The sequence below is a fragment of the Loxodonta africana genome, chromosome 12 (genome assembly GCF_030014295.1).
Source record: "Loxodonta africana isolate mLoxAfr1 chromosome 12, mLoxAfr1.hap2, whole genome shotgun sequence".
NCBI lineage: Eukaryota > Metazoa > Chordata > Mammalia > Proboscidea > Elephantidae > Loxodonta > Loxodonta africana.
Genome location: NC_087353.1, coordinates 50717690 through 50735519, shown reverse-complemented (window position 1 = coordinate 50735519; position 17830 = coordinate 50717690). Strand labels below are relative to the sequence as shown.

The window sequence follows — 17830 nt, the reverse complement described above, 5'->3', positions numbered from 1 at the left end:
GCTGATGCACACTTTTCCTGATTTTATATCACTCAGTATACCCTTGTCTATGTACAGGTCCCTCACGAGCACAATTAAGTGTTCTGGAATTCCCATTCTTTGCAATGTTGTCCATAATTTGTTATGATCACACAGTCAAATGCCTTTGCATAGTCAATAAAATACAGGTAAACATCTTGCACACACCCTTAGTAACAGGCAGATTTTCTGAAAGGTAGGATGAATAAGAACAAAATGTTGTTTCTGACAGAGAAATCACTCTCAGTCAACTACAGGAAAACAATGGTTAAGGAAAAGCTTTACATAACCAAGAAAAATTAAGAAGATTTGCAAACCTAAGCAAATTCTGTAAATGCATTAAAAATATATATATTTTAGAAAAAAAAAAGTCAAAGGAAGCATTAAACCAAGCAAGTCCAACACATATTATACATGTCCAGGTCTTTTCTTTGGCTCCTCCTTTAGGGACCAAGACCAAAGGAGGCCACCTTTTCATAAAGTTCCCTGGGAGGGGAGAGACTGAGCTCACCTGATCTCAGCCTTCTTTAGGTGGCCTCCAGGGGCTCAGCCTGGAGCCTCACATCAAGGAGGGTTTTAGGACCAAGTCTCTAATTAACTACACAAAGAGAAAATTATAAACAATTTGTACACTTGGTTGTATTTACTTCTTTCTTTTAACAAATTGCCTTTTGGGAAGAGAGTTGTTATAAGGGCAAATCAGTCATGGGGTGGGGGATCAAAATATAGGTGAAGCAGACAACACTTGAGCTCAAAGGCTGCTTATTACTTAACCTATTGTTTGGTCTCATTTAAGAGAGCCTCATGCTGGATGCTCCAGGAAAAGAGAACAGAACAGAAACAATAAGGAATCAAGGATGCAGCTTCTCCCCAACATATTGAGATGCACTAGGAAGAAAAGGGGGCCCTGGTGTGGCATTGGTTAAGAGCTTGGCAGCTAAGCAAAAGGTCAGCAGTTTGAGTCCCCCAGCCACTTTCTGGAAATCCTGTGGAGCAGTTCTCCACTGTCCTGTAGGGTGGCTATGAGCTGGAATTGACTGAACAGTGACAGGTATGGGTTTTTTGTTTGTTTGTTTTAGGCAGAAAAATATGTTTTATGCTTGTGTGTGTGTGTGAATAGATAGATGTAGATAAAAGTTTAAATAGAATAATTTTGTTCTCTGCTTCCTTTATGTCAGTGTATTCTTCCCAAACACCATTTCGTCTGTGGGGGCCCCAAATTCCTAAATGTTCATTGTGCAAGTAGACATTAAGGCCATTGGAGGCCCACATAAAATGTCCCCATGAGAATTGTTTGGACAAGATGAGACTGTCTCTGGTGATGAAGCCAGACAAATTAGTTGATCCTAGGACATGATCACTTTCAGAAAAGTCAGGTTGTTCACATCCACTGCCTTTGACCTACCTGGATCATGATGTTCTCCAGGTGGTTGCAGAGGCCTGGGCAAAGGGCCTACTCATTGTTCATACTTTAGCTGGTGAGGAGTTTCCCTCAATGGTTGGCTGGCCCAACCTTCTACCTTGGGGACCTAGTCACCACCAAAACCACCACACCAGCCCCACCCTATCCTACAATCTGGGAACATTTCCAGTAGAGACAGTGCTGGTAGGCTGTAGCCCCCTTGCCTCCGCAGCCAAACCTACAGTCTGAGTTTGGCCCAGCACAGGCCACACACTTTTTTCCATGTCCAGACCCAGCTAGCCCAAGTTCTCAGAGGCTGTCTGGCATTGTGGCCTCTGCTTGCCCGAGGCTGAGACTCCGCTCAGACCCTACTGTAACTGACAAAACCAGACAATGGGCACATCTCTCCTTTCTCCGAGGAATGAAAGCACCTAAAATAGACATGGCTCTGCCCTTTGTTTCTCTCTCTCTCTCTCTCTCTTTTTTTTTTTATATAAATAAAAGAAAGCCAAGGCATGTAGCAGTGGTGAACATCCCACACTGGGGGCCTCCTCACACACCCCTCCCGTCAGGCCCAAGAACTAGGTTCGATTCCCGGTTGGAGCATGATTGTGGGAAGAGGGTAATTGCAGCCGAAGCAAAACTGATTTTCAAATCTGGAGACTCCTCTTGAGACGCGCCGCAAAGAAGGCGTCCCTACGGGCCAGGTCCAAGCGGAAACTGACGTGCCCGCCTCCACTTTGTCCCTTCTGTTCCTCCCCTCAAGCTGCTGCCTCTGGGTGCTTTAGCAGGCGGGCCATGAGCAACTGCAGGAAGGGCCAGAGCCTCGGATGCCCCACCAGCACTGGAAGTTAAAGTGGGAACCTAGGAGGCCATCCTCCCCCCACCTCACAACGCACAAGCCGAGACCCTTGAGCCGCTGAGCATGAGAAGGACCCAGGCGGCAAGGTACAGCGAGGTGTGGCCTGGGTCAGGACCCTCAGCACCCACCGCTGCTCTCCCCCAGGGCATGGATAGGGGAGGGTAGGCAGAAGAATACTGGTGGAGGAGAGGGGAGAGGCGGAGGATGCCTCGGCAACTGCCACCATGCTGACCCAGGCCTTGAAGAAATTTGTGTCCCTGCCCCCCAAGAAGGATAAGCACTTGAGGACGGGGAGAGCGCAGACTCCCAGCAGCTATCCAGAAAATACAGTTTACTGGGCAAGAGAGGAAGGGATGATGACACCGTCGCCAGTTCCCTGAGCAGCCTGCGCCAGGAGGCAGAACTGGAGAGACAGAGAAGATGGCTCTCCAACCGTATCGCGCCACCTGGAATGGGAGGCTGGCAGGAGGGGCCCAGGGCTGGGAGGAGACAGCCCACCTGAGCCAGGGAGAGCGAGTATCCTCGGTCGCAGCAGCTACCCTAGGTCGCGCCCTGCGTCCGGCCTTAGCAGACGTGCTCGGTTCCGGGTTTGCCCGGCACCGCTGGGAAGGCATTTCCCCCCCCCCACACCGCACCCCCAGCCCCTTTCATTTGTGAGGGGACAACACAGGCCAGGGGGCGGGGCCACATGGAGCGCATGCGTACTGCGCCCGCCCAGCGGGCCTGAGGGCAGGCGGCAGTGGCAGCAGGGGCGGCAGCAGGGCGACCAAAGAGTCTGCAACAGTAACCGAGCCATGGCTAGAGCTGGCGAACCGCGCCGGCAGGCAGCAGCTGCTGCAGGCATACGGGTAGCATCAGGGGAGCCGGGGGGCTCACAATTATAAGAAGCAAAGAGGCGAGAGGAGGCCGGGCCGGGGCGGGGGGGGGCACCGCGCTAGTCCAACAGCGCGGATCCTTTTTGGAAATTAATATTAAAAGAAAAAAAAAAAACTGAGGAAGCCAAGGACGCAGAGGGGGAGGTGGGGGCAAGAGAGACAGAAACAGAGCCCCACAGTGAGAGCAAGGAAGGAAGGTAGCAGTTGCCGGCGGCCGGTGTGAAGACCGGACTCTGTGCGCCCCTCGCAGCCTCTGCCTGGCCACATCGATGTTGTGTCCACCGCCTGCTCGCCCTGATCACGATGAACGCGCAGCTGACCATGGAGGCGATCAGCGAGCTGCACGGGGTGAGCCACGAGCAGGTGCCCGCCCCCGCCGACCTGCTGGGCGGCAGCCCCCACTCGCGTAGCTCCGTGGCTCACCGCGGCAGCCACCTGCCCCCCGCGCACCCGCGCTCCATGGGCCTGGCGTCCCTGCTGGACGGCGGCGGTGATTACCACCACCACCACCGGGCTCCTGAGCACAGCCTGGCCGGCCCCCTGCATCCCAGCATGACCATGGCCTGCGAGACTCCCCCAGGTATGAGCATGCCCACCACCTACACCACCTTAACCCCTCTGCAGCCTCTGCCGCCTATCTCCACCGTCTCGGACAAGTTCCCCCACCACCATCACCACCACCACCACCACCACCACCACCACCACCACCCGCACCACCACCAGCGCCTGGCCGGCAACGTGAGCGGTAGCTTCACGCTCATGAGGGACGAGCGCGGGCTGGCCTCCATGAATAATCTCTATACCCCCTATCACAAGGACGTGGCCAGCATGGGCCAAAGCCTCTCGCCCCTCTCCAGCTCCGGTTTGGGCAGCATCCATAACTCCCAGCAAGGGCTTCCCCACTACGCTCACCCGGGCGCCTCCATGCCCACCGACAAGATGCTCACCCCCAACGGCTTTGAAACCCACCACCCGGCCATGCTCGCCCGCCATGGAGAGCAGCACCTCACGCCAACAACGGCTGGCATGGTGCCCCTCAACGGCATTCCCTCTCACCACACCCATGCCCACCTGAACGCCCAGGGCCACGGGCAGCTCCTGGGCACGACCCGGGAGTCCAACCCTTCAGTGACCGGCGTGCAGGTCAGCAATGGAACTAATTCAGGGCAGATGGAAGAGATCAATACCAAAGAGGTGGCGCAGCGTATCACTACCGAGCTCAAGCGCTACAGCATTCCACAGGCCATCTTCGCGCAGAGGGTGCTCTGCCGCTCCCAGGGGACTCTCTCGGACCTGCTGCGCAACCCCAAACCCTGGAGCAAACTCAAGTCTGGCCGGGAGACCTTCCGGAGGATGTGGAAGTGGCTGCAGGAGCCCGAGTTCCAGCGCATGTCCGCGCTCCGTTTAGCAGGTGAGCCGGCCTAGGAGCTGGGCGTGCTGAGGATTAGGGGACAGGGAAGCCAAAGGGACCGAAGGAGGGAGGGAAGGAGAAAGGGCTTCATTCCGCCACCCCTTTCCCTGAGAAGGGGGCCCCTGGGTCTGGAAGAGCTGGCACAACACGGCCCTTTCTCATTCAGGACTCAGCGCTTTGGGCTGTGGGAGGCTCTGAGAGCTAAGTCGGAGCGGCCTTGGCAACTGTGGGGCGCATTTGTGCTCGGGTACAGCGCTGGAAGCTAGCAAAGTCGGAGACCGAGAGAAGTCCCTCACTTGGCGGGACACATTCTCTCTGGGTTAGGCACTCCGGATTTGGGGAGAGGGAGGCAACCGCGTGCGTAAAATCGCCTACAGGTGCTCCCAGGCAATGCCCGTGGCACATACCCCGGCACTGGGCTGGAGCGAGCTGGAGGTGAAGGCTGCCAGCCTGGGTTTGGCGGAACTTGCTGCGGTGACCCCCTCCCGCGCTCACTTCATTGGCACTGGGCAAGCTCAGCGGGAACCGCACTTTGCACATACTAGCAAAACATTCTGAAGCTGCCAGCGGTGGGTGCACAGCGCGACACGGTGTACTGTTGGCATGCACTCTGCGCGTGGAACTCGCTATGAAAAGGAGAGGGAGGCAGACGATGCCGAGGTCCAGGCGAGGGCTGCCACCATCCCAGGAACAGGAGCGCTTCTAGCAGAACCCAGGGACGGCCTTTACAGTCGATTCACTTAGGACTTGGCTTTTCGTTTTATTCTGTGTGATTTTCGCCTGATTCTCCATGCAGAGGTTTCCTGGTCCCAAAGCTCGGGTGTTTCCGAGCCCAGGTGCAGGCAGCGCCTCTGGCCAACTCCTCCGAATTCTGTGGGCTGAAATACAGGAGGACTCTCTGGCTGGCGACTGGCGGAGGGGACTCCTGAGCCCAGCTGGAACCTCAGAGGGGTTTCAGGCGGATTCGCAGGGGTGCAGAGGCGAGGGCAGCCAAGAACTGACTCGGTTTGATGCGAATCGAGCGAAGTTGCCAAGCTGATTGACTCCGGGGTCCCGGCCCTCTCCTCCTCCCTCTATCCCCCCTACCCCATCTCAGCCCGGCCCCCAGGTTTGAGACCTGGCGAAAAGAAAGGTAAAAGCTGGAATGAGGGTTTGTTAATTAACTGATTGTTCTTCTTTAATTCGTCCCTGGAGAACGAAAGACAGCCAATGCATTCGGAGCCGGGGGCACTGAGCCACTGAGCCGTTTCACAGTCTAAAATCAACGGGAAAGGCCAGAGTCCCCTCCCCCCACCCCGACCTACCAATGAGAAGCTAGGGGGAGGCAGGTGTCCGCAAGCCTGCTGCTCCAGTCGGGTTGCGACTCAGAGCGCGCCAGGGTTCTAGGCGCTCGAGGCCTAGTAGCCGGAGCGTCGCGCTCGCTGAGTCTCTGCCCCGCCTGGTTTTCCAGCTCTGCTCCAGCTCGTTTGTGCCAAGCCAAGTTGCAGCTTGGGCTTCTGTAGCCGGAGCCCTGGAGTCAAGTAGAAGGGGTGGGACAGGTGAGGGAGAGAGAGGCTTACGGGGTTGGATGCCCTTCGGAATCCTGGACTCCCGCGCTTCCACTCCGGCGGGATGGAAAGAATGTTCTTTAGCCTATGTGCTGGCACCATTTCGCACCCCGTGGGCTGAGCGAGACCCAAGGGCAACCACGTTTCCAGAGGGGCTGCGAAAGAGCTGCTCCTAGCCCTGCCTGCTCGGTCTCTGCAGGCGTCTAAGGTCGTCAGTGTCTTTTCTCACACCCACGCCAGGCCGGAGCTTCCCGACCTTTTACTAGGCAGGGGCTACCGCGGCCGGCTAGCCGGGACAGGGAAGTAAGGGAAGGGGATGGAAATGGAAAGGAATGCACCAAGCTTCTTCACCCCCCAACCTGGGAAGTCGCGTGCCCCTGAACTTCAGTGGACTGCCTTACCCCCAATACCTCACGTTGTCCCCTGGAAAGACTGACAGGTTCTGTTCAGCGCCGACACTTAAGCCCTGGAAGCCGGTTTTAGCGTCCTGCCCTGCGCGAGCGACCACTGACCTCCACGCGTGGAAAGATGAGCTCAGCTGGCTCCGCTGTGATGGTGAGGGAAAGCCCTCCTGGGACCAGTGCGCGGGAGGTGCGGGGAGGTAGACAGGCACAGGTGGGGTGCTGGGCCCCCTGGGGGGGACCGGTGGCCATCGAGGGGACACCTGCTTGCGCACCCAACAGCCCATAGAGCAGTTCTTGGCGAGCCGTGCCCAGCCCTTAGCTCCAGGTACGTAGTCTTTTCCTCCGAAATGTGGAAAATCAAAGACAGTAGCAAAACACACGGTTGGTTTCAGACCTCAAGCGGCTGCGTCTTAAGACCGGGATGGACCGTCATCTTTTTGGCCGTCCTTTCTTTAACTTAATTAAAGGGGTGGGGAGGACTACGACTAAGGGCGCCATGAGGGTAGAGACAAGCGGTTCCTTCACACCGAGAAAGAACCGACCTTTTTAAAGTCATTGAAGAACCAGCCGCCTTGTTACCATTTTCATTAATTAAAAAAGAAAAAAAAGTGGGGGTAAATTTTCTGAACCCTCCAAATGATTTCTAGGAAGCCCTGAACGCTGGAGCCTTAAAACGATTGCCCGGCTCCTTGGCTGTGCAGCGGAAAGTTGCCGCTCCCTCTCTCCCCCCAGTTCCCCTTTCCTGAGGCAAGCTTTACCGCTTGGCACGTTTGATGAGCGCAAAGAACCGGACCTCGGTTCCCACCCCGGGGGAGGCCCCGGCCCACAGAGGTCTGCTCCTTCGCTCCGCAGCAGGAGGGTGTCTTCTCTAGGCCCCTTTTTGTCCCTCGGGCTCCGCGCGACCTGTTATATTGGGTCGGACCTCAGCGCACGCGCCGGCGTGTTTGGGTAGGCGCCTTCCGGTCACGAAATTACGTGGGTTAGTGGGAAACGGGCGACAGGACGAAACTCTCACTGAATTAAGTACTCAAAAAAAAATCAATATATGTCCCATCAGTGTGATACTATAGGGTCGCTGTGAGTCGTAATCGACTCGAAGGCAACGGGTTTTGGTTTGAATGTGATACTCGCTGCTGCCCCATGAGAGCGCAGGGCTACCAGCTCGTGCAGCGTCTTGTCCTGGGTCGGGTGGGTGGGTTGGGCTGTGCAGGTAAGTGGGTGCCTCTTTTCTGACGCGGGCGCCTATCAAGACACGAGGGGATTCGTTTCCGATGAAAGATTTCAGAAGGCCTCAGCTGCGCGGCGGGAGCTGCCAGCACCAGAAAAGGCTGTGAAGCGCGCAGATCAGCGGGTGCAGGCAGCACTGAGGACCCAGAAGGCGACAGTGCGCACATCTAGGGGTCGGGTGGGAATGCAATGAGGCCACACCGACTCTGCCCAACCTAGAGGCGCGGATGCCTCCAAACGGCCCCCCCCGGGAGTGGTCCCGGACTGCGCCCTCTTCCCGCCCGGGATTTGCTCCAGAGTGGGCTGGGGGAGGTCCTGAACCTTGGGGGTGTGGTCGGTCAGGAGGCCGCCATGAGAAACTCTTGCCCGGCTCAACCTGTGCAGTGTTTGCCGTGAGTGGCCTTGAGGCCTAGTTGATTGATAACTGGCCCCTGCGCAAGTCCATTTGCTTTTTGTTAATATTTATCCCGGCAGGTGACATTTCGACTGTCCCATCACTTCCCTACACCTCGGGGGGCAGGGCAGAAGGGGTGCGGGGGCAGGGCAGAAGAGGTGCGATGCAGGACCCTGGGAATTCTCACCTCCCGAACCCACAAAGGCTCCCGGGTCGGATCGAGAGAGCAGGACTAGGCGTATGGGATGCGGGAGCTGGAAGGATTTCTGGGCCTTAGGTGGCAGGAGAAGACGACAAGTGGACCGATTCCCTCGCGGCTCCACGAGGCGGGTCTTGGGCAGCGCAGCTGTTCCCAACCGGCCCGGGTGAGAACAAAGGACCGGCGGGGTGCGGCCAACTGGTCCACCTCGGGAGCCCGCGGAGGCGGGGTTGGGAGGAGGGTCGCCCTCAGGGACGCCTCTTTCAGAAAGCCCGGCTGGCCTCCTCCGGGCGTGGCCCGGGGGCAGTCCTGTTTGTCAGGCAGAGATTGGCATCAGAGAGCCCGCCCAGGCCTAATGGTGGCAGTGTATCCAGAGAGTCTGCTGGGGACCCGCCCCCCACCAGCCGACCGCGAAACCAAAAAGACTCGCTCTTGGGGTGAATCATCAGAGGGCTCTGCGAGGGCACAGCCCATGTCTGTTCCCTCGGGAGCGCGGGACAATAGTCCTCTCTGTGCAATTCCCACTTGGAAGAACAAGCCCCAGCGAGAAGAAGGGGTAGCTGGAGAAGCGTGCATTTGGTTAAGATTGGAGTCGCTAGTTTGGCTGGGGTGAGAGAGAGCTTCTTCTGGGGTTTGAGGAGGCCTGACGTCTGTTGTGTGGCGACCTTGATATCAGCGCAGCGAGGATACAGCCAGAGACAAACACCCGCGACCTGTTCGAAGGGTAACTGTCCCGCCAGCGCTGCAACCCCAGACCACTTGGAAGCGCCCAGAGCGATCGGGGTTGGCCGGAGTGGCCTGCCCAGCCCAGGCTCGGCTGTCACTAGAGACCCGGCCCCACCATCTGACCCTTGCGACTGACACTTAGAACGGACAGTGCCAAAGATAGCACTGTTGTGTTGTGTCAACGAAGCACTCAAAGCCCTGGACACGTATTCCTTTATCTTCAGGCGCGCGGCGGGGAGCCGAACTTCTGCTTTGCCCACCATTTGGACTCACCTTCCCGGTATTAGGGTCGCTATGAGTTGGAATCGACTCCACCGGAACGGGTTTGGTTTGATTTTGGTTCCTGGTGTAGGCGGACGGGCTGTGGTTTAGAAGCCACGCGCGCCCCCTGCGGGCCACTGGCGCCAGGTGCCCAGGAAGCCTCTGTGGTTCAGCCCGCTGCGAATAGAAAAGGGATGATTGCTGCGTCTTTGTATCTATAACATTGTTTCCTGGTGATTTTCATAACGGTAACTATCTTAGTAAGAAGAGGGTGTGGAGGATAAAGAGAAGGGTATTTAGTGTATCCATTTGGATCCCCAACAATGCCTGGGTATTACACCATTGTTGGAGTCAAAACTCCTGTCCCTCCAAAGTACATCCCTACCCTAGCCTCCCCAAACAAAATGCATGTTGGGATTTTCTATCCAAATTGTATTTTTTCCAGCATGTTTCTATTTGAGAAAAGCAAGGTCAGTGTAGAAAAGGTGACTCAGGTGGTCTCAAGTTGGAATTTGGGGCTGAGAGATATGGTAATGGCCTGATCAGTGGTTCCTTTGTTTTGTTGTTTCCCCTTCCAGGGAGCTGATCCGAGTCAGGAGGCAGTTCTCAGGCCTTGAGCTTGGAGGTCTTTGTTTTGTGTGGGGTGGGCGAAAGGGCGTTCGGAGACCAGCTGACCTGGAGCCACTCCACTGCATCCGCTGCATCAGGGCCCTGGACAGGGCCCTACCACCTTGTTGCCTCGTCCAGTTTCTCTTCGCGCTTGGAAGGTGGCTAGGATACCTTTAAAAAGTCATAGCAACTAAATGAAAACTAAGAGCCAATATTCCAAAATTTATGAGAAAGTGTGAGGACCCTCCAGGAGTATACACTGGTGGAGTCAAGTGATGGAAAAGATGGGATCTACTAGAGTCAATCAGGTGGTTGATCTTTTGGTCCCTCCACAACAGCTTTGTGTGTGCATCTGAGTGCACGTGCACACCTGCTTATAAAATCAGAATTCACGTCCCTTATGCGTGACAGGGGTTGGATCATCAAGCTAAAACATTCAGTTTACTCCCTTTGATCCGTGCTGGGGGAAATCTATAGTCATCTCTAATCTACGAGATCTTTAAGGAGGTTGTTACACGAGCTGTTTTGATGTCATCATTTCCACATCCATGGCAAATTCAGCTAATCAAACAGGCAGTGCTGCTCAAAGTTCTTGGAAGAAATAGTTCTTATGGGGCATATCGGTAAATTATTTCTGATTTCCTTGTAAGAAAGAAAATCCTCAGGTTAATGAAGGCGAGTGATTAAAACAGAGTCTCTCAGGTGTTTGTTTCTCAGCTTCCATAATCAGAGGCCTTGCCCGTGAAGTGACAGTAGTCAGTGCTCTTTGTGAACTCCACGTATGGGAATATTTAAAAACTAGCAATATTTTAAATCAACCAAGGAAATTGTTAAGGCTGGATGTTGGATAAGAAACAACTAGTTTCATTTTAGTCCTCATTAAAATAGCAGGATTTTCACACTCTTGGTAAAATTGAATGGTCCACAGCCTAGGGTAGCAAAAGAAGCAGCGTCTTACTGAGGTCATAGTTCTTAGAAGATAGTTTTCTTATAATGCTAGGTAGCATTTACCAAATAGTCATTAAATATTATTTTTATTGTATCTCTATTTGGATATGAATAAGCACCCCTGGGAGAAGAAAGCCACATTATTTCCATGAAAAATGTCAACCTATAGAATCCAGTAAAACGAAAAAAACATATTTCTAATGTGAATGAATTTAGTGCACAATCATAAATTCTTATTTTCTATCAATAGGTTTGTACAGGCTTTTGTTTTAACACATGTATTTTAATACGAATGAAGGCCTACTTCTCTTCTGAAATGATAGGATTGGGTAAGGTGACTAGACCAATCACCAGACAATCTGATTATTTTGATACAAGCGTATGAAATATTTATGACAGTGACTTGCTATAGAGTTGTCTACATATGTCCTTCACAAAAGATGTCACATTATCATAAAATTGGAACAAATACGCTTCTAGAAATTTTCTTCTCATTTAGGTGAATCAATTTAATAAGACAACAGCTGAGCAGAACTAGACCCTAAAACACAACCAATCAGATTTGTCATAGCAATTGAGAAAAAAATGAGCTTAAAATTGTTGTGCACATACGATTTGTCAGGACTAGACACATAGATGTTCTCATATAATACTTCTATCTATGACAGTGGTTCTCAAACATTGCTACACATTGGAATCACTTGAGGATCTTAAAAAAAAAAAAATTGATGCCTCACTCCAGCCCTAGATATCCTGATTGAATTGGTATGGGATATGACCAGGGCATTGAAATTTTTTAAAGCTTCCCAGGTGATTTTAATATGCAGCAAAGTTTGGGAACCACTGGTCTGTGCGATAGTTACCATCGTTTCCTCTCCTCAGTGAGGTTAAATAATTTTCCTGTGGTAACACAGCTGGAATGCACTGAAGCTTTAAACTCGCTTTCCCAACTCAAAGTCCAGAACCCTCGTACCCCCCACCCCATGCCTCTATTCCTAGTACAGGTCCACCAAGTCTGTAGACCTAGATTGTGATTCACTGTCATAAACACCGAATCTAGAAAGTATCTGCATAATAAAGGTCTTGAAATTAGACAGTGCATGTCCTCTCCCCAGAATTCTCAAAGAGAGTTAACTTATGGAAACTTATTTCTTTTTTACTCAAGACTTACAAGAGAAACCTTTTATTGCCGTTTTTTGAAGCAGTAGCCAGAGGGAACGCAAGGCAGTAACAGAGCTAGACCTGGAACCCAAAATTTCCCCATCCATTTGTTTACTTAACAGTTATTGATGGGGAAGGCTCATCTCACTAGATGTGCTCCCTGTGGATAGGACTGGCCCACTGGGACCCATGACTAGAGGAGTGCCTAAGGACCCATGTACTTCCATACTTCCAGGAATCAGTATTCTGTTCTGCAACTGGGCAGCAATTACAGATCTTGGCTTCACATCAGCATCTATCTTGCTATTCCAAAGCTTGCCTGTTGTTACTCATATTTTAGGACCCTGCACAGAAAAATAATAAATTGACTTAAACTCTGTCTATATGTTGGTAAACATCCAGAGGACAGCTTACAATTTCAGTCAAACCCTTTGTGTTTCCACATCCATATTTCTCATCTTCCTTTTCATATGCCATAGGGTACTCAGAATCAACAGTTTCTGAAATCGCTGCTTTCGTTTTCACATCTGGTAATGATCTCATAGTCCCAAACAGAGGTTATCAGACGAGCGCAATAAACTATATGTTTTCTCTTTCTTTCCTGTTGTTTTCTAAAACAGATCAATGGGGGGAAATTAAATAAACGGGCGAAGCGCGCCACATCGTGGCCGCTGTGTTCACTGCAGGCTCCGCGACTGGAGTGCGTGAGACGAGGGTCTAACGCGATTCCAGTATTGATGGAATCACAAAAATCATTCATTAAGGCAATTTAATCTTTGCTATTAAACGTCCTTTCAATTCACTCGGTGTAATTAAGATGCAGTTAAAGTGATTAAATTCTTATTACTTACTCTAGGCAAAGACATATTTGTCACACTAATGTGGTTAACTAAGGACTCAAAGAAATTTAACATTTACTTCAAATGATGCAACTGGAAAAATCAGTTCCTCTTTTCATCATTAATCCAGTGAGCTGGGTGATTATGTAATGGGGCACTACAAGCTCATTGAATAGGGGAAGTGCTGATTAAAATGACTGCTAGGAGGAAAACCTGAACCATTTTTTCAGCATTCTTAGGCAAAATTACTGGGTGCTCCCTCTCCCACCCCACCCCAGAGTAATAAACAGCTCCTGAGTTTTATTCTGACATTAAGAAGAGGGACATCTTACAGAAAGCGTTTATTACCAGACAGCAGATGTTGTTAAACCAAAAGATATGTTTAAATAGTAAATGGATTCGAGGCATAGGGAGGAAAAACATAGATGGGCAAGCATGGGGAAGAAGAAAAGTCCTGAAATAAACAGCTCCAGAATAAAAATTTCCACTCGCAGGCTTTGGAAGTCAGTTTCCTTTGCACAAACACCCTTCCTATTAGGCAGTCCTCCTTGCCCAACCCAGTTCCAGTTTTCTGCCTTCCATGGATGGGGACAGATACCTCTTCCCAGAATCATGCCGCATTTGGTTATGATGCACATTCTGAAGAGTACCTCTGCTGCAAATGGGTCTCTTCTCAATGTTTCTCCACATTCACATTAGATTATAAGCTATCATCGCTGAAACTCTTTTGCCATAATCTCCACAAATAACAGTTCCCAGTCTCTTATGATAGCTTAGTTCTGAGTGCTCATAAAGGGAGAAAGAATTGAAAAAACTAATAAATTTAAAATTTGCCTTCCTAAAAAACATGGCTTTTTAAATCAGTGCCTGGCTCCTGCCTGGGGGGATGATCCATGGATAAGGGTGTTCAATCAGATAATTGGAGATTGTTTTCCCCAGGAAACTGTCAACTTTGCATATTGAAAATCATGATTGTAACAGTTGTATTTTTCCCTTTTATTCCTTTGAATAATTTTACTCCTATGCACTTCACAAATATGAAGCTAAAGTTCCCAAATTCATCAGTTACTTAAATAACTACCTTAGAAAATGAACTGGTCAGTTATTTTAATATTTACAGAGTCATTAATTTTATAGATCATATTATGCTATTTTAAATTACTAGGAAAGATCCTGAACTACGAATCAAGCATCCTGGAAACAGATTCTTGAACTAATTAGCTCTGACCTTGTCAAGTCATTTAACCTTTCTGAGCCTGTCTCCTTCAATGAGGAATGAAGGGTTTGGCTGTGGGGTTCCTTCCAGCTCCCACCTTCTATAATAGATTGCCTTCTGTGAGGACTGCCTATCCATGGCAGAGCCCGGTTGGCATCCTAGTCTCTTATTGCAATTTAGTGCTCTGTCCCCGACATCAGGATTTAGTAAGGTGTACGGCCCCAGGGGAGGGGTGGGGGATAGTCTCCTGTCAGGTTATCAGGAGGAAACAGCCCATCCAGTTGGGAGTGCTGCCTTCTGGCACAGAAATGCTTTAGTTTGAGATTACATTGTCTACATCCTAGGTGAGGATGCGGATCATCAGGAGCTCTTCACATTGCTGCTGGGAATTAAAAAATTAGTTGGACATATCCAACAATTCTACTCTTTGACATATTCTCTAGAGAAACCTCAAATGCTGCAGGAGGCATGTAAAGATTATTCGTAGCAGCATTGTTCTTATGCGTGAAAAACTAGAAACAGACCAAATAGCTGATGAGGAATGCATAAATTATGATATATTCATATAATACAATTTTATACAGTGATAAAAATGATGAAACTACAACTGTACACAACAGAAATGAATCCTAGGAACAGTGCTGAACTTTTTAAAAGGTAAGCGATAGAAGACTACACCAGAGCAACCCCATTTTTATAAAGCTCAAAAGCAAATGATGTTGAACAACTTAGTGTTTAGAGATACATAAATATGTGGTAAAAAAAAAAAACTTTTTAAAAAACCAAATGCATAATTAACACAAAATTCAGGAGAGGAGGGGAGGACAAGGAGGTAAGAGGAGAGAAAACACCTTTGTATCTTCAACAGCTTGTTGGATAGTGTGTTCACAGGTGTTCAGTTTATTACTATGCTTCATATCTTACCTATCTGGCACAGATTGCTTTGTAAGTGGTAGTGTTAGCTGCCATTGGGTCAATTCTGAGTCATGGTGACCCTGTATGTGCAGACTAGGACTGCTCCACAGGGTTTTTAAGGCTCTGACCTTTTGGAAGCAGGTTACCAAGCCTGTCTTCCAAGGCATCTCTGGGTAGGTTCGAACGACCAACATTTTGGCTAGTAGTTGAGCACTTAACCATTTGCACTATTCAGGGACTCCATTTATAAGCAGTAAATAGTATTTAATTTTAACGTTGAGTAGAAAGAAAGATTGTTTTTGTCTGGTTCCCCAATCCAAACAATTTGGAGCAAACAAACTCTAAGATGTTTTCTACTGTCATTTAAGTAGTTCAAATTCTTGTGCTAAATGTCAGCCTTGTTATGAATTATTGATTCCTAGAACTTGGGCCTGGAGTCCCTAAGTGCTTGACTTCAAGCCAAAAGGTTGGCAGTTCAAAGCCACCCAGAGGTGCCTTGGAAGACAGGCCTGCCTATCTTCTTCTGAAAGATCACAACCTTGGAAACTATATGGAGCAGTTCTACTCTGCACACATGGGGTCACCATGAGTCAGAATCAACTCGATGGCAACTAACAACAACAGCACTTAGGCTGATTGTGGACAGGGCATGAGAAGTAAAAGGAGAAATTTTGTTAGATATAGAAGGAGGGGTTCATTTCTTCATTGCTCTAGCAGGTTCTGTGCTCAGTGCTAGAGATGGAGTGAATAGCAGATTTGGCTCCTTGCTCCCTGGGAACTCACAGTCTAGTGGTAAATACAAGGGAATAGCTAGCTACTCAGGTATTTCTTTTTGGTTGGGTTTTTTTTTTGTCGTTGTTGTTCCAAGAAGGATAACTTCAGGGTGTGATGACCAGTACCAGTTGTCATGGAGTCAGTTCCAACTTGTGGTGACCCCATGTGTGTCAGAGTAGAACTGTGGGTTTTCAGCAGCTGATTTTTTTGGAAGTAGATCTGCAGACTTTTCTTCTGAGACACCTCTGGGTGGACTCAAACCTCCAACGTTTTGGTTAGCAGCCAAGCATGATACCATTTGCACCACCCAGGGTGTGATAAATGGGACAAGTAATTGAAGATCTGGAGGATGAGGAGGACTTGAGTCAGAAATGGAGGAAGAGGGAGGAACAGTATGTGTGGAAACCCTGGCTGAAACCCCTTCCCAGATTTCTTAAATCTGTATTACTGTATAGCTGAAAGCTTGTTCCTCCCCAACACAACTCAGTAATATGATACATTCCCATCAATAACAGGAGGATTCTCCAAGGCTGTGTTTTCATCAGTAGGGGAGGGGTAGGAAGGTGGTTTCATATTCTTCTAGGACAGCAAATTAGTTTGGTGGAAAAGAGGCAGGGGCAGAATATGTGTTGTTTAAAAAGCCTCTTAGGTGATTGTCTACAACTTGAGAATTATAATGCTGATATTGAGAATTTAAGAGCAAATGACTTTTCTTTTTGCCTCCTTATTTTTTTTTTTATTTTACCCTCATTTCTGGAACAATCTATAACTTCGTAACTTACCATATGTGGTATCTTTTTTTTTTTATGGTGATTATATATTATATATATGTACATGTGTTACATATATACATATACACACACATGTCAGAGTAGAACTTCGTCTTCTTCTGATCACTTTTGAGATCAAAGGTTCACCCAAGAACTCAAGATTGAATTCAAAATTGGTTCAAGATTGGAAACACACACTTTTCCATCTAAAAATTATCACTGTTCTGTAGGTCCTTGCTACCCAAAGAGTGTTTCACAGACCAAGACCAGCCTCACCTGGGAGCTTGTTAGACATGCAGAGTCTCAGGTCCCACCCAGACCTGCTGAATCTGAATCTGCATTTAACGAGACCCCTGGGAGATCCATATGCACATTAAAGTCTGAGATACCATTGTGAGCCACATCACATCATTCCAAAGTTCAATTTCCCTTCATTGCCAAACATGAATTGGGTGCCTCCTGTGTACCACACAGTGGGCTTAGTGGGCTGGAAAGAAGAGTGATGGAGTCATACCTGGAGAAGCTCATAGGAAGGGAAAGCATAGTAAATACTTAACACGTCTCTGATGGGTGCTATGATCTAGGGATAGATAAAATTCTGTGGGCACAGGAAAGGAAACTGGAGAGAAGACTGAATAAAATTATAAAGGACCTTGTGTGCCTGTGTGGGCCAAAAGGCAGGAGGAGCTCAAGGAAGTTGTGACCTGTAGTGGAGCAAAATGATCAGACTGTGCTTTTGAAAGCATACTGGTAGCTTGAATGGAAAATAATAGGAGAAGAAGTAGCAGGGGCCTAGCTAGGAAAGGTGGCAATAGCTTGTAAGGGTCTAGTTGTATGTCACTGCCAGCAGAGATGAGAGGTGGAGAGATGGTGGGCAAAATTTGAGAGGTGTTTCTAAAGTAAAATTGAGAGGAGATCATGGGAGGTGAGCATGAAAGAGGAACTGGCTCAGTTGTTCTACTTTGGAAATATGGTGGATCAACATAACCATAGAATAGCCCACTCTGTCAAGCATATTCTGAAGACAGGTGGGCTGTCTGGCCTCTGCACAGATCTGAACATGTCACTTAATAAGGAAGACAGGCTGTTAGTGTGATGCTAATAAGGTGAAGACTGTGGGTTCAGTCTTCCTGTTTTGGCTTTGGCTTCCCAGTGTTGGTGGGCAGTGATGGCCACTCTCAACCCAGCCAGTTGCCTGCCATTGGGCACACAGGAGCCACAGAGAACCAGTGTGAAAGATTAGCTCAATTTGTCCCTGCTGTTAGAGGAGCC

At 49.5% G+C, this 17830-nt stretch overlaps 1 protein-coding gene across 1 annotated transcript in view; it reads left to right on the top strand.

Moving 5' to 3' along the window:
• The first annotated feature begins 3460 nt into the window (after positions 1-3460).
• Positions 3461-17830, top strand: part of ONECUT1 (one cut homeobox 1) — a 43940-nt gene continuing 29570 nt past the window's right edge. Inside the window, exon 1 of the mRNA XM_064295251.1 lies at positions 3461-4568. Within this exon, the coding sequence (XP_064151321.1) occupies positions 3461-4568 (1108 nt within the window). The remainder of the gene's footprint in view (positions 4569-17830) is intronic.